Source organism: Dasypus novemcinctus, chromosome 20 (genome assembly GCF_030445035.2).
Source record: "Dasypus novemcinctus isolate mDasNov1 chromosome 20, mDasNov1.1.hap2, whole genome shotgun sequence".
Taxonomy (NCBI): domain Eukaryota; kingdom Metazoa; phylum Chordata; class Mammalia; order Cingulata; family Dasypodidae; genus Dasypus; species Dasypus novemcinctus.
Window position 1 is genome coordinate 26862474 of NC_080692.1, and position 26797 is coordinate 26889270.

The window sequence follows — 26797 nt, forward strand, 5'->3', positions numbered from 1 at the left end:
TCAACTGTAAGAAAGAATAAAGTACTAACACACAGGATAACATGGATGAATCTTGAGGATTTTTATGTTGAGTGAAGCAAGGCTGGCATTGATAGACAAATACTGCATGACATCTCTGACATGAATTAAGCAAATTGAGCCTTATCAGAGAGCTAGATTCTGGAACATAGGTGTACAGGAAATAGGGGGTAGAGGAAGGTTGTGAGCCAACAAGCATATAGGCAAAATCTATGATAAGATGGAGGTAAGTAGTTGTGCAGTGAAGTGAAGTGATGAGGTATAGTTATACTACTGGATTGGGAGGTGCAGGCTTGATGATGGCTAGAGTTGGGAGGATGCATAATATGGTCAATGGAATTGGGGGGGTTGGGGAAGTAGGTGAACATGGGTGATTGGTAGGTACACAGTTGAAACTAAAATGTTGTTAAAACTCTTTTGACAATATTGTAAGGGAGGGTTACTGGTTTAGGGTGTTGAATATAGGTCTTTTGGCACAGGGTGTACCTGGGTCAGGCTTCTAGGGAGTGTGTGATTGCTCATCTTGTCATAGTGTATTATATCAGTTGTAGATCCATACAATAAGCACGATGTTGTTGTACCTCTACCCTGGGGAGTTCCAATGTTCTCAAACAGAGGAAAGGGTGTCTCTTAAGATCATGGGTGGCTCCTTATGGGAGGAGACAGACGAGTGTGTCAAGCCCTCTTCATTGTTGCATGTATCTATGAATCTTGTCCTTCAAGCAGTGAAGCTTGGTTGTCACTGTGGGCCCCAAGGGGAGGGGGAGAGTGGGATAGAAAAGATGAAAGATAGGGTAATTAGGGGGCAGTGGAAATGTTCTGCATGATTGTGCAATGATGGATACAGGCCAAGTTAAATGTCACCAAAAATTTATAAAAGTTTATGGTCTACTATATAAACCATAATTTAAACTACTGACCATGGAGAGTAGCTATGTTTCAAAATTTGGACATCAGCTGTAATAAATGTAACAACCACATGCAAAAAGGCCATTGCTGGATAAAGGGGAAAAGGGGGAGGATGTTGCGTATATGGGAATCCCTTATATTCTGTATGTGATTTTGATGACCTAAAACTTCTTTGAAGACATAATGAGAAAAAAAGGAGGTATGACACTGAGGGAGAAATGGAAGAGATCGCCTTGCCACTGTACATACAGGACAACACCTACTACAGTGATGAAAGGTAAAAGTCATACAAATTTTTTATATTATTTTTCATTTTTTAATATCCCAATTTTTTTACTTTTATTTTTTCTAAATTATTGTTTTTTTATTCTTATGTTAAAACCTGTCATTACAATTTCATTTTTCCATTCTTATATTTGGCAATATATTAGGCTTCATTTTTTAAGATGTTTTGATCACAGAGGGGTTCAACTATGGCAGGGAAAAAGCATTGGTGTGCATTGTCATTATGGGGGATGCCTGCAAAGGAGTTCACCTGGGCAATTAGATAGGGTATATAGATATGTTCAGATGTTTGTTGGGTATTGACAAAATGGGTAGAAGTTCATACAACAACGAAGGAGTGCTTGGTTCCCATCCTGGGGATACATGCCATATTCCCCAGTGGAACAGCAACAATGCCCCAATGCAAGGGCTATGACCTCTGAAGAAGGATGGTTCAATGATCGGCCCTCGATAATGATGACTATGCTTATGAGCCTGTAGCACTTGAAATTTCAACTTGGTCTAGTGTTGCAGGATGCCTATGAGCTATTTCCTGAGATCCTCCATATTGCTCAAATGTGGCCACTCTCTAAACCAAACTCAGCATACAATTGAATTACCTTCCCCCCAGTTGTGGGACATGACCCCTGAGGATGAGCCTCCCTGGGGCTGAGGAATTACTACCAAGCAATGGCTGGTGACCAAATGGAAAAATTCCTTGAACAAAAGGGGGAAATGGTAAAGGCAAGTAAGTTAATATGGCTAAGAGACTTCAAAATGAATTGGGAGGTCATCAGAGGGGTTGCACTTATGCACATCTCAGCAAGATCTCAAAGAAGCCAAAGTAGATTCAACCCCAGGTAGTTGTGCTTCTGAGGGTTACAGAGACACTTAGGCCCTGTGGTCATGGCAGATAGTTCTAGAATTCATTTCCTTGCCAGTGGATCCTACTTTGGAATTTGTGCTCTTGAGTGTGATGGAGTTGGACTCAGATGTGACTTCTCTACACATGCCTCTTCTGTCCCTTTTATTAAACTTGTGGTTGGTGCCAGGGTTGGTGTATGCCCAGGAGACTTGAATCTCTGGGTTGTCCATGTGCCAGCTGTTCACTCAGCAGAGTTTCAGCCCCCATTCTCTGGTTCATTGGACTTACCCAGATCAGCTGTCAGGGACGTGAGGATGACAACCACCACACCAAAGAACTGAGAAAGTCTACATCTCTGTGCATGATAGTCCTGTCCACCAGCCATGTGTGATTGAAACCCCCTCTCAATTGAGAGGTGGAGTGGACATTGCCATACAACAGCCCTCCAGATGGGGTATAAGGTATGGACTAGAAGAGACTTACTGGTATTCTACTATAGAAATTTTGTGACTCTAGCAATGGAAGAAATTATAACAGTGATATGGAGACAGTGGCCACTGGAGTTGCTAAAGGTAGGGAGAGGGAAAAAGAGGAGTGACATGGGGGCATTTTTGGGACTTGGAGTTGTCCTGAATGATATTGTAGGGACAGATGCAGGACATTATATATCCTGCCATAACCCACTGCATAGAATGGGAGAGAGTGTAAACTACAATGTACACTAAATCCCTGCAGTGTAGCAGTGCTCCAAAATGTATTCATCAAATGCAATGAATGTACCACACTAATGAAAGAAGTTGTTGATGTGGGAAAAGTGGAGGGTGGGGAGTGGGGCATATGGAACCCCTTATATTATTTAAAGTAAAATTTTGCGTGATCTATGTATCTTTTAAACATAAATAAAAATATATTAAAAAAATAAAAACTGTAACCAAACATCTATTAAATATCTGGTATTTTAAATACTAGTGCTTAATATTCATTATTATTTCATTCATTATGCTGGTTTTTGGTGATCAAGATTCAGTCCCTTCCATATTGTCTTGTCTTTTCAAAAAATTGCATGTGTGCACATAGATGTTACCTTTAACAGGACTGTGCATTTTCAGGTTTGTGATAATAAATAAGCTCAACAAAACAGAGGGTTCATAAAGAGTTTCAATTAGCCTTGCAGTGTTAGTATGTGACTGCTTTATTCCTTGACTGTTTCTTTCAATGGGAGATGGAAATTTTTAAGAGAACAGAACTATGGAAAAAGAGACCTTTTTTTTAACTTGAAACTCCTCTTAAAATATGAGGGTCTAGACTCAAAGAGGAGGAATATCCACTTGAATTTCAGATGAAATATACAGTAGTAGTAATAACTAACTACAAACATGGCTTCACTGAAGATTCAAAGCATTTTAAGATTTTATAAAATCTTTTTAGAAGAACCCAGAAAAGTTCAAATTTTCATTCACAATAAAATTTTTCATGCAGAAGTGTATAAAAGAGAAAACAGCTATTTAATAATTTATTTGTAATTATTGTCCTGAAATATTGGTTTTATAGTGTATCTGCCTCGTTAAAATAAAAAACAATGTATTAAAATAAATAAGGCAATAAATATGTATAGAGATTTCTCCAAAGAGGATATACAAATAGCTAAAAGCTCCATGAAAAGGTGATCAAAGTCATTAGCAATTGTGGAAATGTGTATCAAAATTATTGTGAACTATCCTTATAAAACCAGTAGATTGACTACTATTTTTTTAAAAATCAGAAAATTTAAAGTGTTGGGTAGGGTGCAGAGAATTAGGAAAATTCATTCATTGCTGTTGGCAGTGTAAAATTGTGCAGCCATGGTGGAAGACAATTTGGCAGTTCCTCTGAAATATATATATAAAATAACCAAATGATCCAGGAATCCCTTTACTAGGTATATGCTCAGAAGAATTGATATCAGGGACTGGAACAGATATATACACACACTCATGTTCATTGCAACATTATTCAGAATTTCCAAAATGCAAGAAACCTATGTCTCCATCAACTGATGAATGGAAAAATAAAGTGTGGTCTATACATACAATGACATATTAGTCAGTCATAAAAAGAAATGATGTCTTGATGTAAGCAACAACAGGGATGGGTTTTGAAGACATTATGCTCAGTGAAATAAGCCAGATATAAAGGGGAAAAATGGATGATCTCACTGAAAGGAAATAATTAGAATAAAATAATTCATAGAGTTAGAATCAAAAATAGAGGTTACCAGTTGCTAGGATGGGTAGGGAATTGGAATTTAATGCTTAATTTGTACAGAATTTCTGTTTAATTTTAAAATTTGGGAAATGGATGGTGGTGATAATAGAACAATATTGGAAGGATAATTAACAGAACTGAATTATATATGGGAATGTGGCTTGAAGGGGAAATGTTATTTTATATCAATGTTACTAGAAAAAAAATTAAAAGATAAAACAAAGGCTTTAAACACAGTGAATCCTACTGTAAATGAGGGACTTTAGTTAACAGAAAAATTTTAAAAAGGTTCTTTCATAAAAGATAACAAATATACCATAATAATGCAAGGTGTTAATAATAGTATAAGGGGAAAATACATCATTAAGTAAACTTTTTACTGTATTTAATAACACAGTTTTAATATTCTTTCATCAGTTGTAACAAAGGTACCACACTAATGCAAAGTGTTAACAGCAGCAGGTATATGAGAACACTGCTGTTTTTTACATGATTTTTCTGCAAACCTATAACTTCTGGAATGAAAAAAAATATTTAAAAATTGAGGGGAATTTAAAAATTATGGTACCTAACACCTTCAGTCTTAGATGGTCTGCATATTTGTTGAGAGACTCATTGATGTCCAGGGAAACCACTGTTCGCATTGCGCCAGGATGGTGTGGCCACCCTCTTACCACACTGTTGTTCTCAAAAGCATGAAAAAGAAGAATGGAAGCCTTCCCTTATATCTCTTTTTTTTTAGGGAAGGAAGAACACACTTTTCCAAAACACCAAGAGAATTTCCCCTTTGTTCCATTCCTGAAAGGCAGATTATGCTTGTTAAAAGAGTGGACCGCAGAACTAAACTTCCTCATCTTAGATGTGCCAGTAGCTGCCTTTGTGACCTGGACAAGGGAAATATCCTCTCTGTCTCAATTTTTCATCTGAAGACTAGGAATAATATGTCTTCATCAAGAGACGGTGTAGAAATTAAATTTCATAATATCCGTAAAAGCTGGAAACAGTGTCAGACACACACTAAATCTGTTTCAAGTGCTAACGCTTATGACATAATGTGTCATATTGCCATTCATATTTAAAGGGTACTGGGAAAGAAAATACTTTTCTTTTCTCCCCCCCTTTCTTAGAGACAGTCTGCAGTGGCAAACAAGAAATGACAATGAAAAAGTCTTTTGTTAAGATACATAGAGCATCTGTCACTACCTATAGATTACTACTTCTTGTAGCTGCAAAACCATCCTGTGAATACACCACAGTAAGTTTATCCATTCATCAGGTGATGGAAACTTGATTGATTCCATCTTTTGGAAATGGTCCATAAAGTCTTTTAACCAATTTTACCTGCATTGTTTCTTTCCTTATTATTGAGATCTGAATTTTCTTTATATGTTCTGGACAAAAGTCATCCAATCAGATAAAACATTGCCAATCTTTACTCCTATTCTGTGACTTCACATTTTATTCTATTAATAGCATCATTTGTAGATGCTACAACATCATTTGTAGATGCTATAACATCATTTGTAATAACTGAAACCCTTCTTTTGAGGCTGTCTAAAGTGTTGAGAATAAATAAATTTTGTATTGCTTATGTGATGATATTCAGGTATTTTTTTTTTAACTCTTTGCTTGACAAGTGATGATTGGTGATGTGATAAAGGATCCCTACTGCAAGGGATCCTTATGAAGCCTTATTGCTGGGAGGCATTGTTTCAGTTAAATAAACTAAAATAATAGTTTAACATATTAAAGGTGATATCAGGTCTCAGTACTAGGGAAAAGTAGAAGAAAAAGTGTTGGAAAGATCTTTCTGTAGTAGAGAGCAACACTTTCCCCATTAGGGTGGAATCCTCCTTTGCAGTAAGTCTAGTTTCTCTGCCTATTTGATAGAGATCCTCAGTGATAAAAATGAGTTTGTGGCAAAGTTGCTCCATTAGTTTCGCTCAGGACATTACATAGGTTTTGATCCATGAGTTTTACCAGAGCCATAGAACCCTACAGAATTCAATTTCCATAGCTCAGAGCAAAAATGTTATATAATTTTATTTATAAAGTAGTATAATGAGGAAGAATCAGAGTTCACTAGTGTCCTAATAACAAATCCTGTAAAACTGTAAAGTATATTTTTCCAAATGTGAAGCAAATAATAACCTGAGTAAGACAGATGGAAACATATTTTCTAATAGCTATTATATTTTGACATAAATGATTTCAATAAATTCTTGTTTTGCTGTGAATTTTTATAATTTAACACATGCTGCTAGAGAGAAGAAAATGTGACTAAAGCAAATGCTAATTAAAGAAATGAAAAGGAAACTCATTCAGGAGTGATGCTTGAAGAGAAAGATAGGTTGTTTTATTGAAAGGCATTTATATTGTGCCATAACTTGAATCTTTATTCCATAATATTTCCTATTCCATAGCAATTTTGCACTTTGAATATTAAATCCTTTGACTTTGGGAAGGAAGCTGGTCAAGTAATTTTTTTCTGGAATTCCTATCTGATTGCAGTAGAATCACATAGCATTTGGGAAGAAATATAAAACCCAGTAAGCCAGCACTGGAAGCCAAGATGGAGAAGGTTTCCACAGCCACCATGGCTTTGCCTTTGGTGCTCAGATAGGTAGGTATGAAAGAAATCCATACACTGCAGAACACCAGCATGCTGAATGTGATCGTTTTTGCCTCATTGAAACTGTCTGGCAGCCTTCTGGCCAGAAAAGCAATTGTCAAACTCAGAAATGCCAGAAAGCCCAAGTAACCCAGAACACAGTAGAAAGCAGTTGTGGATCCCTCGTTACACTGAAGGATGATTTGGCCAAACTCAGATTGTGAGTCCATGTCAGGGAATGGGGGAGTGGTTCCCAGCCACAGTGCACAGATGCCTACTTGAATGAGGGAGCCAGTAGAGACGATAGCATTTGAGAAACAAGTCACCTTCCACATATGTAGCGTATTTCCTGGTTTAATAGCTTTGAAGGCCACCACCACAATGAAGGTCTTTGCTAAAATAGTAGAAACAGCCACGGAAAATATAACTCCAAAGAATGTCTGTCTTAGGATACAGGTAATAGCAGTTGGCTGACCAATAAATGTCAAGGACGAGAGGAAGCAGAGGATTAAGGCCACAAGGAGAAGGTAACTGAGATTTCGGTTATTAGCTCTGACGATTGGTGTGTCTTGATATCTAATAAACAGTCCTAAAACCAGAACAGTGAGGACAGAGAAACTCATGGCCAAAAAGATGAGAACAAATCCTAGAGAATCATCATGAGACAAAAAAACCATGATTTTAGGGAGGCATCGATCTCTCTGTTTATTTGGATACTGGTCTATAGGACACTTGATACATTGATCCATATCTGAAAGGGACATGATTAGATTTATTAAACTTCATTAGCAATCCCCCAAACTTGTGTACAAATAAATATTTCTTGAACAGAACCACATGTGAATTGCTAACAAAATATCCCTAATTTTGTCTATTGACCAATGACATTATAAAAATAAAAGAATTCCTCAAGAGTTAGGAGTCATCTACTGCACATTTGAAAGTATGAAAAATATAGAAAAGGGGAATTGAATTGAACACTGAAAGAGCCATGCATTTATTTAAATAATTAAAGGAAAAAAGAGTACAGTATATGTTTTACGGATAAACATTTTGCAGGAATTACAAAATAAAAACAATGAAATCTAAATCTGCATTGATTATGATTTGCCTTTATTCAGTCAGATGGTGAATCAAATATTGCCCATTTTTAACCCAAAAAACAATTAGATGTTAAATATGTGTTTAACTCCAGAAAAATTTACCAAAAAGTTCAATGAAATATTGTTCATTGAACAAATCACCTCTGTTCTGAAAGAGTGATGTTAACCAGTTCTTTGAGGAAGTGAAGTATGTATAATAATTTATCAAAATTTCCTAGCATTGGCTATCAGTGCCTTATATTTTCACCTTGTTTTCTTATGGAATCCTTTAGTGTAAGCATCTAGACACTGGGGATTCCAAGAAAAGAGCACAGGAAATCTAATTTCAGGTTAGGAGAAAAGAGAGTCAGTTCAGTAATCAGAATCTGACACTCTTGAAAAAGATATATAGAGAACTCTCATTTGATTTTAATAATGTAAATAATATATTTGTAGTTTTGAAAGAAAGGGCTAACTGTATTGCAATCATTTGGAACTGGGAGAGTTTGACTTTGAGAAGACATTTAAGGATGCTTTTAAAATGTGGAAAATCTATTTTAGCCCTTGCAAAAACAAAACGGAGCGTGAGGAAAAAGCAGTCACACATTATGAACATTTTGTTGATTGGGTAATCTTAGTGAATGGATATTGCGGCAATTAGCCAATGAATCAATGATGAAGAAGAGCAGGGCAAGAGGGGAAAAGAGGCATACTGTTTTGGAAGAAAATTAACTCCTGTGTTGTAGATATGTGCTGCTTTATCCAGACTGAGCTGTTCATACTTAGCTGTATTTCAAAAGAAATGGCTAATCTGGAAATTTAGGAATAAGCAGTTGAAGTCCTAGAAATCAATGAGGTACCCAGGGTAAACTGAATTAAAAAAAATAACCTAACAGGATCAAGATTAAAAATCTAGAATCCAGTCATGTAAATGGAATGCAGATTTCAATTACATTACTTGTTTTTCTGCAAATACAAGTGTTTGAAAATGGAGGTAGCAATGTAAATGAATAAATGACTAAACATTATGAGCCTTTAAGTCTCTAAACTTTATTTCTTCTTTGATACGTCTAAAATGACAGAAATATCTCTTGAGAAATGAGATTACAAGAAAATTGTTGTAGGCTCCATTATATGCTCCCAGAAAAACAAAATCTTAACTTATATTCATCCCTCTGAGGGTGAGCCCATTATAAAGTGATAGCCATAATGATAATAGAAAATGCAAATAAGTTAGAGAAGTTCATATGTGCAATTAGAACAATTTAAAAAATACCTTTGTATCTTTAAAACTAAAATCTACACGTAAAACATGACATAAATAAGTTGGAAATAATGGTGAAGACATTTTTTATACTGAAACTCTAAGCTAATATAATGTCCTAATTGCTCTGTAGTACAATAATAAAACTGATAAAATTATAATCCATAATAACTATCACATGAAAAGAAAAGCAAGAAAGCATATCCAGGCTCATAATCAAATATTAATGGACCAGAACCAAATGGAAACACATTTTCTGATTGGAGAAACAGCATTGAGACCCACTCAAACTGAGTCCAGCCAATTCAAGGCATTGCTCAGGAACGTGGTCAACAGAATAAAACCAAGCCTGAGTACTCCATCTGAGATATCAAGAAAAGATGTGAGTGAAGCCAGAGTTTGCTGTAGGTTTAAGGATTGGATGTAAATGCAGAAATCCAAGACCGTAACTGTGTCAATTTAGCAGCTGAGTCTGAGGTATCTTCAAAACAATATTCTCAATATCACCGTGGTGCAGAAAATATACTTATATATTTATAAGTCCTGGCTGTTTACAAGAGGTCAGGTAAAAGTAACTACAAAATCATTTCCTGACTAACTTACAAGCACATTTATATTTCTTTCAGCAGATTGAAGTTATTTCACTATCTTGGTTCCATTGGTTCTGTTCAGATTTGTTTTGTGAGCCTAATAATTCTTTTTCTATCTTATTTTTCACAATGCTTTTAAAATCTTATTCTCTTTTTCTTTAATATTTAACCAGAGTCTCTTTAGATATAGAGATTTTTTTATTCCTCCTATTTAGAGTACTGTAATTCCAATATAAATATTTAGGTATTACATCAAATCTTAAAAACATTCTATTTTTCCTTCCAGTAAGTCTTTTTTGGTATCCTCTGCATCATCTCCCAGCATTCCAGTTTTTCTCATGCTATCCCTCTTACCTATTAAACTCTTTTTCATCTCCTTGCCTATGTGTATTGAACTATGGGTAATTTCCCTGATGTGTATTCCAGGAACTAAATATCATTTCAGCTCTCAATGATCTGGCATAAACTATCTACTGACTTTTCATTACTAGCACTGTTATATTTCAGTTCTAAAATAGTTTTTTTAAATCATTTTTAAGATATACCTGGTCTTGATTGATAATCTGAATTCCTTTCTTATTTAAAAATGTCTTATACAAAGTTATTTTATAAATTGAATTTGATTATTTCATATCAATTCTTGAGAACCCTGAGTATCATTTGAGGATACTTTCTTCCAGAGACAATTGGCATTTGTTGTTTTTATATGTTTTCAGGGGTTTCATCAGCCTGAAGGAAATTAGGAAACTTCATGTTTCACCTGGAAGTTTACAAAAGTCCTCTGCAGGGTGTTTTCTTTTTACATCCCCATGTATGGGAAGGATTCTGGCTGCAGCATGGGATTCTGCAACCAGAAGAGTTTGCTCATTTAATGGAACAAACACTTCTGGTGGGGAAAACCACCACAATTAAGGAAGTGGGAACCTAGCACATCTGTATAACCTGCATATCTGTGAAGTCTGCTCATACTATTGAAAAAAAACAACAGTGTTAGAGACCCATCAGGAGGGTCTAAAATGAAATGACAAAAGGAGCAGAGCTATACCCAGAACAAGTGGAGAGTCACTTGTTGATTTTCACTGCAGTTGTTTTGGGAGGAGGTTTTGAATTGCAGAAAGTTTGCAACTGTGGCCATGAAGGATCACTGGTAGGTGATGTGTGGGCAGAGGTGTACTTGGGGCATGAGTCTATGGAATAAAAATGTGTTCATATGGCCTTGGGATGTGGTCTCATTTGCTGGAGACCCATAAAATAACTGATAGAATATTGAATTCCCATCCAGGGGAGTCCTGTTACATTCTCTCATAAAGTGGTAAGATTCTCTCGAGTATATGGGTAATGTCCAGTGAAGAGTACAGACCAATATGTCAGACCTTTGAAATTGATGCTTGTTCTTATGAACCTTACTTTTGTGAAATTGAAACTTACCTGATATTATATGTTGCTTAAGAGTTACCTCCTGAAAGCATCCTTACTTCTCAACTGTGGCATCTCTCTAAGCCAAACTCAGCTTACAAATTCACACTGCCTTGTCCCTACCATGGAACATAACTCCAGGCAAATGAGCAAACGTGGCACCTAAGGATTGTTACCATGTGCCACGTAGCAATGCATTTGGAAAATCATACTTAAACCAAAAGGGGGAAATAGTAAATACCAATGAGTTCTTATGGCTAAGAAATTTCAAATGACTCGGGAGGTTGTTCCAGAGGTTACACTTATGTATGCTTCAGTAGAATGTCACTGAATGCCACAGTAAACAGGGCCTCAAGCAGGCATGTTCCTGAGGTCTCTAGACAGCTTGACACTTTAGGAATGGCAGACAATCCCAGGAAATTGACACCCCATTGGTGGGCCTAATCTTGGAATATATGATAACCTATCTCCACAGTGTATCAGAGTTAGCCCTCTTAATTGGAGATAGAGGGGCATCACCATCCTACAATCTTTAAGATTGAATAATGAACAAACTTAAGAGGGAATGCAAATTTGGACTAAAATAGACTTAGTATTTTAGTAATGGAGGAGTTTATAACATTGATATAAAAGCAATGTTCACCAGAAGTTCTGAGGGGAAAAGGAAGAATAGGTTTAACATGGGGCATTTTTGACCCATTAGAATTGTTCTGCATGATATTGCAGTGAAGAATACAAGCTATTACACTTTGTCAAAACCTATAAATTGTGCAGTGCAAAGGTAAACCATAATGCAAACTATGGACATTGTTTAGTAGCAATGTCAATATATGTTCACCAATTATATCATATGCACCACACTAATAAAAGATATTGCTAATGGGGGAAAGTGTGGGAGGGGAAGAGTGGGATAATTTGGAATCCTCTATATTTCCATGTAATATTTATGCAATCTAAACCTCCTTTGAAAATAATGGCAAGAAATGGTAAGATGGCAAAGATGTTTTATTAAAAACTCTTAGCAGCCACTACCTGATTTTTGGAAAATTCTTTAAAAAAGACCAAGAAAAACATTTAAAAGCTCTAGGTTAGATGTTAATAAAGTCTATTAATAAAGATGTTAAAAAAGTCTATTAATAAAGTTAATAAATGTCTATAGGAACTCTGTATTTTCTCTATGATATTTCTGTAGATCTAGAACTTCTCTCAAAAATAATTATATACTAAAAAATTCTATGTTAATTGCTCCCACGTAAAACTCTTTCTTAAGAGGAATAATTCTTACATGGATAATTTATAAAAAGAATGAGAAGAAAGGGAAATTTTGTGTCATTATTTTTATTTGTGTGTGTGTGTGTGTGTGTGTGTGTATTTGATGGACCAGGATCAGGGATTGGGCCTGGGACCTTGTACATGGGATACCAAACTTCAACCACTGGAACACATGGCTCTCCTATGTGTCAAGAATTCTGAAAAAACTTATAAAAATAATATCTGGAGGATTAAAAAATTACAATAACAATACATCAAACAGCTTCATAAGCTAGAGAGTGATTGGTAAATGGCATAAAATTGACAGATTTAGAGATTCTTGGATATGAGAAATGTTCATCCTAGAACTATTTTTTTCCTACAATTTCCTCAGGAACTTCCTGCTATCCCCATGATGATAAGTCCAAAACAGATGCTGCTGTTTTGGGGTTAATTTTGTTCCCTTTCTTCTACAATACTCATACAGGGAGGTCCTTTGATGAAAAAACTTATTTTCTTACTTTCCTCATACTCGCCCCTAAACCCTTTGGAGAGAAAACACCTGTGCAACTAAAACCTAGCTTATCCTGTACTCTGGACAATCTCAGTGAAGCTCCTTGGAAAAAAATAGAACAAGACACATTTTTAAAAATAAGAGATACTTGATTATAATCACAACTAAAATATCTCATGAAATATTGACAATTCGTTATTTGAGGTTTTATATCTATCTACTCAGATATCAGAAGTCTATTACTGAGTTCCTACAGGGCAAAGTGGTGACAAGTAGAATAGATTATTGTCTTTCTAAAAATATTCCATGGAAAAAATTCAACAATATATTACATTAAAATGACCCAGAGCTTTACCACTAAGTTTGTTAAAAATTAGAGCAACCCCAGCAAGCAAGCATAAGATCTCTCCCTTGGAACTTATGTTTGACAATGGCAATAATTTTGTTTCTCAGAACTTGTCTTACACTTGATTTAACTATATCTTCTTATAATAATGTTCAATATTTGCAAGGTCATCTCTCTTCCCTTGAAACCTTGAGACTTAAAAGAACTGTCAGTGAAAATCTACCACCCTTGCTGACTAAGAGATTTTGTCTCCATGAAGGTGTTCTGCAAGAGGGAAGAGAGGCAGGTTGTCACCACATTGAGAGAGACCAACCAAGTGCTGCCAATCACCAGACAGCAACAACTACAACAGCAACAAACTGAAGAAGAGTCATATTTCCATGAAAATTCAATGCCACAAGAAATAACAATACAGACTGGAGGAATATTCTATAAATGCAGGAACAAAAGAAATATAAAATACCAGATAGGAAAACTGTTAAGGATCCACCAGTCCTTTCAAAAACACTCAAATTACTAATTAATTTTAAAATAAATGGTGGGTGTCAAGTAGTGCTCTAAAGTTTGAATACATCTATACAAAATAAAATCAATATATGAAATATTTTTTAAAAAGTCCAATTACTTTTGAGGATTAGTTCCCTTACTTTAAAACAAGTAAAGGAAGGTTATATTTATGTTGGTATATAAAAGGGTAAAGTTTCTTTCTTTCTCTAAAATCTCTTTGGCAGATTGCTTGTGAATACCACATTTAGTTTAAGTACCTGCAAAATTAAAATTGTATTACTTCTTCTAAAATTGTAGAGACAATTAATTAATTAAATTAATTAATTAATTAATTAAATGTTAAAACATTTTAAAATTTTAATTATATTTCCCTAATACAAGGCAAAAGGCTAAAAAGGGTATTTGTTGTACAGAAAATCTGCATCAAGGAACATGATAATTTAAAAATTAAAATGTATTTTTTACACAAAATATTTAATTATTCATTAAACAATCATTTATTAATGTTCAACTTTTCACAAATACTGTGACTGTGGGGTACCAGATGGCTAGAGATGCATCTTACATTGTCACTGGTGTGTGAAAGTTTTTAAAAGGACCTCTGATTTTACACAGTCATGAATTTTGCCTAATATATCTCTGTTAGCGTGATAATCTTGGCAATTTCCTCATCTGCAAAAATGACCAGTAATTAAGATAATGTAAGTACAGTGCACTTTACTGTTTTGGGTATTTAAGAAGTGCTTAATAAAGAGTGGCTGTGATTATTCTAAAACAACAGTAGAGAAATTAGAGAAAGATAGAAAGTAGAAAGAGAAGAAACTGAGTTCAATACAGTTACCCTGAAGACAGCTGAAATAAAGAAGATAAAGCATTCAGAACTGGTATTCATACATACCCTTAGGAATGATCAAGTCATTTCTCATTGTGTACTGTCCTACATTGGGAATAATTTTCACATTTACTGACCTGTTTCATTTGCAATCTCCCCATCTGGACAGGGAACACAATCAAAACAGCAAAACGGTTTCCTCTCTTGAGCTGCTTTGCTGAATCCAAGTGGACATCTTTGACTACAAACAGCAGAGGGAGTCTGTGTCAAAGGGAAAAGAAAGAGAAAAGCAACTCCAAAAGTAAAATTAAGAAATTGCACATAATTGGGGGGCAATATTATAAGTTATAAAGGGATACAATCTTTAAAATTGTTAGCAAGTTAGCAGAAATTTTTGTAACAATAAGGCTTACCAGAAACTCCTGAAATTTTGGAAGTTCAATGGTTAAAATTTTCTCTGACCATTATTATGTTAACCAACTAGACTTCAGAAAGGTATACTCTTTCCATTGTAATAATAAGCAGAAATAATAATAAATGTGCTTATAATTGGTAAACTTAAATGTTAAAGCATTCACATCATCATGTCCAATTGCAGAGACTGCTTTCATCACAAAGCACTCATTTCCTTTTTTTCCATTAGTCATTCATTTTTGCCCTGTGCTGGCTTGAGTCATTTTTGGAAACCAGAAAATTAAATTCTTAAATTAAACCGTTCATGTGCACATACACCTATGGTAGGTGAGACTTTTGGTTAAGTATTATTAAAGGGCCTTTTGATTAGGTCACTTTTGATTGGACTGAATTCAGTTGGGAGCCTTTGATTGGGCTACTTAAGTGAGGAGAGTCCCAGTATACATCTTGTCCTTCCTGCTGGAGTCTTACATAAATGGGAAAAAACACACAGACACATAGAGAAAGAGAGTTGTCATTTTATCCTGCCATGTGACCAAAGACAGTAGGATAGGGTCCATCTCTGCTGATGCCATGATTTGGACATTTTCAAAGCCTTGGAAATTTACACATCTACCTTATTTAATGCATATGCTACAAGACAACTGATTTTGGGTATATCGCTCCCAACAGCCTTAGTAAATTAAGAAAGACCACACATATCATGACATACCTACCTTCTATATGCTTTAGGAAATTATGAGGTGACTTTTCCTGCCATGTTAGCAACAGAGCAATTTGATCATTACTGGACAGTTTTTCCATGGTTTCAAATAATTCAGAATAAACGCTATTCATTGTTTCTCTTAGCCCAGAAAGTTCTACCATTCAAGTTTAGAACAGAGGATAAATTAACATGAGTATCTGCATAATGGAATTCAGAGGCAGCTTATTCTAAAGATACCTACTGGGCATACTTCTAAGAATAACACTTAGCTACCTGTTCAAGTTCCTTACCTCACTGTAGTATTCAGACCACATTATCTCTTCATCATGCACAAAAAAGCGCTGATCATTGTGAGATTCAAAAATGAACTCTCCAACTTTTACTTGAGCTTTACTATCATTCTGCAAAGACTGATAATTCAAGATGTCAAACTTGGTTGATAAAATTCTCTCATTCACAATTTTCTCCTTGCCAACACTTCTTCCAAGTTGATGCTTTTGCAGAAATAGATGGAGCTATGAGTAAAAGAGAATTCAGTAACAATAAGGTATAGAAAACTGAATGAATCTTATTTCTTCAATTGCCTTCTATTCCTCCAAATATAAGCTCCAGGAGAATCCTTTTATTGGTTATTCTAGAGAACACTTATGTACAGAATAATATGTATTATATATGGTTCTATAAGTTTTAAAATATTAAATTAAATATTCTCATAAATGTCAGTGAATTAATTAAAAGTAACTTTTGGATTTTACAATTAAAGAAACTTAATTTCACAGTTCACACAGACAGTAAGTAATAAAAACCTAACTCCTTGATCACAAGGTGCTAATTCTTAGGGGAAACAAGAACATTGTAAGAAGTTCTTTTAGTTATCCATATAAGGGAGTGTTAAAAATTCCTAGTTTTCCAATCTTAGATTGTCCTCCATAATTTCATGTGTTCTGAGGCCAAGAGCTATAAAATATTCACATTACGAAGATCTGAAGACATTATAAATGATAAAGAAATATTAAAAACAGGTCCATTGTGTGGCTGTGGCAGGCTTGATTGTGCATGTCTCTTGTGCAGTCAGGAAAGTCCTGGTTCATGTGGAAGGTGAAAGAGACCATTGTCTTAATTGGCTGACTAGTTGTAAAGTCTCTGAGAAAGATACTCCTCCTCCTGCCCCCATCCTCCTCAACCATCAGGATACTATTTAGGGGTAAAATTTTAGTGGCCAGGGAAGGAGCCCAGGTGAGGTCACATTGACTAACACAGTATCTGTATCTATATCTGACGGGGCAAGGCTCAGGAGAAGTATCCATTTCCACAGGACAATGAGGACTAGAGACTGTAATTGTTGAGTGCAGAGGTTTTCTGGAAATCACCTAAGAACTAGAAAATAGAACAATGCCACTCAGTTCCTCTTAGTGAAAGAATGATGCTTTACCAGCTGCTCTTCAAGGAGGAGCTCAGGATTCAGTTAATTTTACCTGAGAGATCCATTCCATCCACTACTGTTGCCTAGTAAAAAAGAAGACACTGAAGCACAAAGAAGGTAAGTAGCAGCTAGTAATTGGAAGAAGGAGGATTCAGATTCAAAAAGGGAAGGCTCCAGCACCCCTCTATGTTGGCTCTTAGGCAATTCCCACAACAAACACCTAAGCTCTGCCATCTCTTCTCTAATTGAGGTCTCAGAATGAAGTGGAGGTGTAGGAATTGAGCTTCTGAAAGTCATGTCTGAAACAGACCCTTGAACATCTCAAGAAAGATTCCCTAGAAGGTATTTTAGAGGTTGAAATTATGTTTATTAAAGTTTAAGGACATTCATGATTGTGGCCATAGATTTCTCCAAGGATGAGAGGGAATGGCTGAACCTTGCTATGCATAGTTTTCACATGAAGGGGATGCTGGAGAATTATAGGAGCCAAGTCTCACTAGGTGTTTGCACTTCTGAACCACATGTGACACCTTTTTGGAGCAAAGGAAAGAATCCTGGATGCCAAAAAGAGAGATGAGAAGTGGGCTGTGCCCAGACCTGGAGTGTGCATAGATACCAAAAACAATCACAAAACCAAGATATTTGTGAAGAAATCTTAACCCAGGCAGTGCAAATGGAAAGATTTGAAAAAGCCATGGCCTTTAATAGTCCACATCAGAAATAAATGGAGATGTAAAAACTTGTTTGAGAGGGAGCTGGATGTTCACATAGAAGAGAGAATATAAAACTTTGGTACAGGTAAGTAAAGCTTAAAAATAGCGAATTGTAAAAAAATATAAAATAGTTAATGAACAAAATTATAGAGATAAGAATTTTTTAACATGTAATGACTGTGAGATAACTTTCATCCAAATTCCTACCCTTAGCCTTCATCGAACAATTCACAGCAGAAAAAATTGCTATGTATCAAATTTGGGAAGCCTTTAAATAGAGTGATCATCTTATTCAAGTTCTGAGAGTTCACACTGGAAAAATTGTTATGAATGGAAGCAATGCAGTAAAGCCTTCTGTTAGATTGCACATCTGGGTCAACATCAGAGAGTCATACCAGAAAATATATAGTGGAGATAGTAAATACTCTCCAGAGAGTACACACTGAGTAGTAGCCTTATGAATGTATTGAATATTGCAAGGCTTTTAACAATGGCTTTATCATTTTCATCAGCAGACACTCCACATTGGCAAAAGTCCATAAGAATGTCCTGAATGTGGGAAGGCTTTCAGAGACAGGGTGTCCCTTATTGAACATCAAAACTGTATAATGGCAAGAAACTTAGCAATATAATTCTTGGGGGAAAGCTTTTAGCCACCATAAATCCCTTACTCCACATCAGATAATTCATACAAGAGAGAAAACTTAAGAATATAAAAAAAGAAATCCTTCAGCCAGATGTAGAGATGCTGTCAGGTAGTATGTATATTTTGCTCATCATCACTGTAATCAAACTGGATAGTCATTCAAAACTTTTCCCTCATTCTCACTCCATCACCCAGTACTTTGTATTCATCTTTGAATGCCACTGGATTACATCTTCCTTTGTCTAATCCATATGCCATCATTAAAATCCAAGCAAAATATTTTCATTTGATATATATTTTTTCTCTTTCTCTTCTCAGGAGTATTGTTAGTTCAGTAACCAGCTTAATCTTTCAAAAATAGAAAAATTATATTTTACTGGACAGAACTTAAAGAAAGAACAGATAAATCCATTTAAAGGAGAAATGGACAAATCCATTTAAAGGAGATATGGACAAATTCAAAACCAGAGTGAAGATTTTAATATCTCCCTCAATTGCTAAATATAACAAAATACCAAAATTCCACATGGTTCATGAATAAAATAAATGAAAAATATCAAATGCATTTCTTTCAATCAGCTTGAAAGAAACTGGAAGAATATATAAAGTAAAAAACCGTCTTTAGTTGCAAAACATTAAATATTTTAATGGATTTATGAATGATATGCAAATATTGCACACTGAAGAGTAGAAAGAAATTATTATGAGAAATTAAAGATTTAAATAAATGGAATTGTATATCATGATAGTGGATTGGAGTTTTTAAGTAGATGTTAATTTGTTCCAAATTAATCTTTAAATTTTGTGCATCCCCAAGATTTTTCCACAGGATTATCTTTAGTTCTAAAATTGAGAAACTACTCAAAACATCTTATGTACATGCAAAGGATCAAGAATTAGTGGTTATGTAGGTCTGAGGATGGAATGCTAAAGGGTTTAGAGTCTTTCTTTTTGGAGTAATGAAATTGTTCAAAAATTTTTGAGATGATGAATGTACAATTGTGTGATTGTAATGAAAGCCAATGATTACAGACCTTGGATAGAACAGCCAAAAAAAGCAGCTATATACAGTGGGGGACTCATAAAGAGATTTAGAAGTAAGGAATTTTCTTGTTTCTTTGTCTGGTTTTTGCTTATTATTATTGAAATAATGAAAATGTATTATTAATGATCGAAGTGATGAAAGCACAATTATGTGATTATACCAAATAACTTTTATTGTGCACTTCAGATAAATTGTATGCTTTATTAATATGTATCAATTAAGCTGATTTGTTTAAAAAAAAAGCCAATCTTTGGAGGGGATGTGGCTCAAGCAGTTGAGTACTTGCTTCTAACATAGGATGTCTGGGACCAAGTTCAATTCTGATGCCTTCTTAAATACAAAACAACACAAAAAAACAACCCAGGGAAGCTGTTGTGGCTCAGTGATTGAACATTGGCTTTCCTCACATGAGGTCCCAAATTCAATTTTCAGCTGCAGTACCTCAAAAAAAAAGTAGCAAATCTTCAAAAGTATTAAATAATACTGAATAATTAAATTGCAGGATACTCTGACCTATTATAAAATTATACTATTAATACTGTAAAATTTCTGTAAGTATAGACAAACTGACTATTGAGCACAATAAAGTGTTCAGAAACAGAAGTTTTAAATTGTAAACCATAATATTAACCATTGACCATATACAGGGTCTCCTAAATTATGACTAAACCTGATGTTGCAGAAAACTCATGAGGGAGGGTATATTAACTAAAAACTTTGAGGTGTGTTAGCTGAATTTCCAAAGCAGCATAAAAAGTTATCTGGTTTGTTTACATTATATCTTACACAAAAATCAAATTCAAATGTATTGCTCACCTGAATACAATTTAAAAAACAAAATGTTTAGAAGTAAGCTGGAGAAAAAAGTCAGTATCTGAAGTGGCAAAGATTTGTCAAATGAGTCACAAAAGCAAACACCAAAAAAAAAGAAAAGTGTAAATAAGCCTAATTGAAGTTAATCCAGAAATGATATAGAGAAAAAGATGCATCAGCCAAGAGAGTAGAAAATATTTTCAATATATACATTGTAAAGAATTTTATTGAATTAATAAACCAATAAAAAAAAGTTAGACAATAAAAAGAAAAACAGGCAGAAGACTTGGGCACCACTTCATAAAATAGATATTAAGTTGCAATATTAACATATGAAAAGATTCTCAAGATTTGTTAAATAAATGAATGATTGATTAAATAAAGTGGTGAATTACCATGTGAAAATGAACACACATGGGAAAGTTTTTCTGTACTCATATAGAATAATAGTACAATATAGTGTAAAATACATTATTATTATTCCTTAAACTTGATAGCTAAATTAGTACACATGCATAACTGCCCATTTCTGCATAAATATGAATTATCTCAAAAAGGATATATAAGAAACTATTATTGTAATTATTTGTGTCTGAGAAGGGAAACAATAGATTGCAATGGCCATGTATGGGCAAGGTAACTAAATATAGATGATATATGTTCAGTGGTATAAAACAGGACATTTTATGATGAATTACACAATTTAAAATGAAAAATCCAAAGGCAATGGAATATTTAAATAAAAATGTCTTCAAAAGGAAAAAATCTTAAATACTGCATTCATTATAATTTTTGCATTAAACTTTCATTGTCAGTCTAAAAAGACAGAAATCCATTAAAATACCTCAGAAATAATAAAGAAAGAACCTAAACTATTTTTAAGAAATCCTGGTCAAAGTATTATGAGGACAAAAATTAGAGGAAATGAAGTAAACGTATTATCAGCAGGCTTTCATTCTATCTTCAGCAGATTAGTAGAAAGAGCAATAGCCCTGTTTTAAACAAATCTGATGAGAAGTGTTATATTGATATTTAAATGATGCAAAATTCAGCCATACTACATATATTCTAGTTTCATTTTTAAGAATAGACTTATCTTTCTAAAACACATTTAACAAAATAAGAAACACATAAAACTATAAGATATATATGAGTCACAATATACTTATGAGTCTATTCTAGTGCTCTATATGTATGCTTGTGCAAAGTTTTAGTTAAATATTTTAGTTAAAAATTTTCGCAAAATAATGAAGCAGCAAATGAAAACAAATGAATTTTCAATGATGTATGACAATTAACAGCTCTTCCTATTACTTATTAAATGCTTATATTCTGATATGTAGCACTATTATGGATCATTTTAACATTAAAATATTACATTATTAAGATGGGAATACAGGACTTACTGAAACATCTTGTTAAAAATAAACACTATTTTTTTAAAGGCTCTTTTTCTGTACATTGAGGATAAGGATAAAAAGATCATGAATTTATAAACAGAGTGAACAATTCTAGCCAACCATCCTAGGCAAATTAAAGAATGTGATTTTGCTACCTGCCACGGATGCAGAGTCAAATTTGCACTTTTGTCCCCTGTCTCTTCCAGTTTCAGTCCAAGTTCTTCATGGAGTGCGTGGGCAACAGCATACACAGCAGCATAGACATTGTAACTCTGAGGTGACATTTTCATGTCCCAAACATGAAGAGGTCGAGTCTCCAGGGTGCCATTTTGTTTACATTGTTTCAATATCCTGATCACATCTTCTTCCTGATATGGACATTCAAATATTACAGACCACACATCCTGTATAAATATATCATGAGGGTATTTTGCAGGCCGAACACTTTGGAGAAAATCTTTAAAACCAGCAATCTCATCTATGTGAAGAGAAAAGGATAAGCTTCCTCTAAAATGGGAATAACTTTGAAAATCTCTCAGGGGTGGTGTGGTTATATCCCAATCAGAAGTTGTGACCCAGACATTACCAAGTGCAATATCACAAACGATTTTAAATGACAATCTCAGTAGAGAAGAGGTATCACCAAGTACAACAATGACATTTATTGCCCTGAGTCTTTTTGCTAAGTGCCCTGAAGATATTTGTCGAGCAGGAAACTCTTGAACCCTCTCTGTAAAGGCAACACAGAGTCCGTTGTGGACCATTTCTTCTGACATATCCCTGAGGTAGTTTTCCCCTCTGATGTCATCTGCAACCACAAGGCCAACCCAGACCCAACCAAAGTGTAGCAGGAGTCGAATAATTCCCTGATGCAAAGCTGTGGTGCTCATGGGAAACTGGTAAAGAGACGGAAACTGGACTCCGTTCTTGAGACTCTGATCAAATGTACCATAGCTGATCTAAAGAGATCACAAAGATACTATTTATATGACATCCCAATGTTTCCTTATGAACCACTTAATTTCTCATACATCTTAAATGCATAGTGAAGGAACAGAAACAAAATGTATAAATAACTTTATTAAGAAAAAGTAATGTTTCATATCGCTCATCACTTAATTTCATTACTTACAGTACATGTGCTTAATTTTCACTGTTCATACTGATGGATGTAGGATGACAGAATACCTGAAAGTAACTTGTTTCTGTCCCTGTTGCAAGGATAGGAAGGAAAGAATAATATGTAAATTAGAAAGTAATGAGATTCAACCCTCTCTTGGTGCCAAATTTCGCTTTTGGTGGTCGATAACGTCCCGGTGAAGCAATGAAGTATGAAAACCGGCTTCGATTAGTTGTCAGGACCTTTGCAGAAGAAGCCACTTGCTGCCCTCACTTCACCTTACTTAATTAACATAATAAAATTCACACCCAGGGGTTGGGTTGTCTGTCCGTTTCTTGATCATGCAATTGCATGTGTAAGTTTGTTTTCCTGAGCATACTAATCATACAATTATACAGCCAGCTATGTGTGTTCATCCTTATGCATAAAAACTAAATGCATTATCAAGGCAAATGCTAAGTAGTAACTTGGATGTTTAAGCAAGAATGAAACTGTAACCCAGGGAGTCGTGTTTGAGTTACTTTAGATTGAGCAGATGTAATAAATGTGAGTTTGCCTAACTCTTGTGTTGAAGTTTTCTTCATGCCATCTCTGGTTATCTATAAAGTCCCTGCCTTGAGGCCTAACAATACTATATATATTCTTGCTATTCCAATGCTTCTCTTGACATTCCCTCTTGAATCTATTTTATCAGGATTTTATCACCATCTCTGCAAGTTTTTAAAACTAGGTCATTATTTCTAAGATGCAACATTAAATGAGGATTTATACAATCTCACCTTACATAATCTAACACTGACATAAATATTATCTTCCTAGAAACATTGTCCTTATTTTTTCTAGGATTTTATCTAAATTAATTTTGAGTATACAGCACCAATAATCAGTCTTTATTGATTCTTCCTCAATGCCCAAACCTCTTAATGCATGAGTGATTCAGAGTTTACCAGCATCTTTCATCTTTTGCCACAACTATGAATATTTTCGATGATCATATTTACAAAAAAGATATGAATGACAGTCAAGTTTAAATGTCACACCTATATTCTAAGCTAAACTCTAGGGCCATTAAACCAATGTTATATCAAAGTTTAAACTAAATTTCACAGGTTAATAAGCCTTTCACATATATCAGCTGTAGAACTATTATTTTTTTAAATAATGCTCATAATTGCTTGAGTAGGTTGGTGGATGAATGAATGGATTATATAGTCAATTAAAAAAAGTGAAAAGAAAAGCCCACAAAACTATAAGTGTACTTAAAAATCCATAGGAAACCTTTCTCTGATTTTATAAGAATGGCACAAAACATACAGAATTCAAGTGAGAGCTGTGAAAAATAATCAATATATAATAGGTGCATTCAAATGTGCAATAATTAAAATTGGAAAAGGATTAACAGGGTTTTGTTATTTGTTGAATATTGGACTTGAGTATTTGCAGTCTCTTTTTACTAGTCTAACTAGTTTTGTATTTGTTAAATATTTCCAAAACAAACTAATAGGAATGTGACAGAACGTCTTACTTTTTAGACTATAGTTTGATTTTGTGGTTTATGGGAGAAGGACAAATAGGATGATTTTAAAAATCAAAAGGAAAAGGATAAAATTATGTTATTATATAAGCAAAATATAAATTCAGTAAAGCAAAAGAAAACGTATATGACTCGTTAACTTGAGGACATTCAAAATAAGTGGGAAGAAAACAACATTAATATATGAATCTAGTTCTCAAAGATTTTGAAAATAGTAGAAACCCATAATGATATGCAGGAAATAAATAGATTTCCATGCATTACCAACTACTGGCAGAAATAAAATGATACAATTCTGAAAGCATTTTGCAATTTCATATTAAGCCTTGGAAACATGACAAAATTTAAATAAGAAATGATACCCTAGGAAAATAAATATAGGAAATTATCACCGATAAGTATAATTTTTTCACAAACAGAAACAATCTTAATAATAGGACAAAATTGAAACAACTTAAATGTCTAATTATAAGAAATCAGCAAAATACGTTTGTAGAAATAATGTTATGCTGCCATTTAAAATGGTTTTAAAACAAATTACTGATCATGACAGAAAAATGTCATTAAAATTTCATGAAGTTAAAAATGACATTAAGGTAAAAGGTAAATTGAATCATCATTTTATTAATATATTTATGATCTTCTAAAATATGGGAAAAATAGTGAATGTTTAAATCAATAAATCCTAATAGAAATGCTCCTAGACTGATGAGCACATATATTTTCATTATCTTGATCTAAATCATTTTTCTCCATTATAAACATTTTCAAAAAAGAAATTTTATTAAAAGAAAAGCAATTCTCTATTGAGAACAATTTGCATTTTAGAGGAAAAAGGACAATTAAGCAACATTTTAAGAAATCACATACTTTTTCAAAAAGCACAAAGAGAATATTTTTGGTGCTCCATAGTATATTGCAAAGTTTAACCTCAGAGTCAGAATTCTTTATTTACCTGTGGCACATTATAGAGACTGAGGATTCTGGAACTCACGGTTGATATTCCAGGTGAAACTCCTCCTATCACAGCCATCAACTTGTTTCTTTTCTCAGCCCTACAATTATAATTAGGAACTGGAGGACTCTCCCCTGAAAGTAAAGACATAGAACTCTTTGTGGCTTTCATCTCAATAAAGTCCACGTTGAAGAGATGAAATCCCAGAGATATATTGGATAAGATATTAGGATCCTTGTTGATTTTGTCAAGAGCAAAAACCATGGCCAGGAGATGCTGGTAGTGCTTAGTAAGGTCCCTAAAATATAAAGGAAAAGAAAGTTCAAGGATTTTCAATTTTAAATTATGAATTCATGGAAAGAATTCATGATTATATAAGAGTTACATTATTTTGAATAATGTTGGTAAATTTTTTGCTTACAAAGTCATAATTTGAGAGTTTAGGCTTTTCAATGTGCACTTTAGGTGTGGGAAAGTCAGGTCTGGGTATAAGGAAATGTAAATGGCTCCTTAAAATACACAATATGTAGTATTCCTGCCCTAGATAATAGATGAAATTCAGGAAAATATTCAGAAAAATATATACATTTTGACACACTTCAGTAGATTTCAAGGCAAAGGTCTAAGTCATTTTAAAAAGAAAAATAATCCTAAATTGTGCATTTTGGAAAATGCTGTCTGCACATTTCCTTTTCTTTCGGCATGCAAATGCCTTAGATGAAGTCACACTTACTTATGAACAATACTCTGGGTATCGAACAGGCCTTCAAAGCCAAATCTGCTTTTATCATCACCATCTGTCACTCTTAGGGAAAAGAGCCCACCAAGAATGAAGTCCCCATCTTGATAGTAGCCAGGAGAAGGAAATTGATGCACTGACTTCATAGGATTGTGTTCCTGGGACACAGAGAAGAGAACACACAGCAGAGGAAAAGCAATAGAAAATTTCATATTAACGTTGATAGCTATTAATATAATTTGATAAAATCTCAGAAGTACGTTCTATTTGGAATTCTTATCATAAACAATGTAGTCTTTAGAGCACTTGTTCAGTCTGGGCTCAAAACAAGTCCCTATCTTCTTAAAGTTAGGCAAGTTTATAAAGCATTAGCTAAATTCTTCTGCAAAACACTTCTGTGTAAACATTCCTTTCCTTATGAGCAAGTGTTTACTTTGCACCTGCTCAACTTTCAAATCATTGCCTTTTTACAGACAGAGTGGATCTCTAAGGGGTCACTAACCTCTGGCTCTGCACCTGGTATCCTGATTCTAATAAGAAAATCACTTAATTGAAAATAAAGTTTGACTCATAAAA

At 34.3% G+C, this 26797-nt stretch overlaps 1 protein-coding gene across 1 annotated transcript; it reads right to left on the bottom strand.

The window, feature by feature from the left end:
• Positions 1 to 6742: 6742 nt before the first annotated feature.
• On the bottom strand, positions 6743 to 26433 carry LOC101420331 (vomeronasal type-2 receptor 26-like). Its single transcript, XM_058282337.1, has 6 exons — positions 26216 to 26433; positions 25483 to 25780; positions 22029 to 22832; positions 16124 to 16348; positions 14851 to 14974; positions 6743 to 7662 (listed from the first exon to the last, which is right to left on the bottom strand). Exons 1-6 carry the CDS (start codon positions 26431 to 26433, stop codon positions 6743 to 6745), a joined length of 2589 nt encoding a protein of 862 aa, XP_058138320.1.
• Positions 26434 to 26797: the final 364 nt, after the last annotated feature.

Coding starts and splice junctions, on each gene's coding strand:
- LOC101420331 (XM_058282337.1), bottom strand. CDS start 26,433: ATGAAATTTTCTATTGCTTTTCCTCTGCTGTGTGTTCTCTTCTCTGTG. Junction 22,833..25,482: donor GTCTCTATAATGTGCCACAG/GTAAATAAAGAA, acceptor TGATCTCTTTAG/ATCAGCTATGGTACATTTGA. Junction 16,349..22,028: donor TGACTCTGCATCCGTGGCAG/GTAGCAAAATCA, acceptor TTTTACTCATAG/CTCCATCTATTTCTGCAAAA.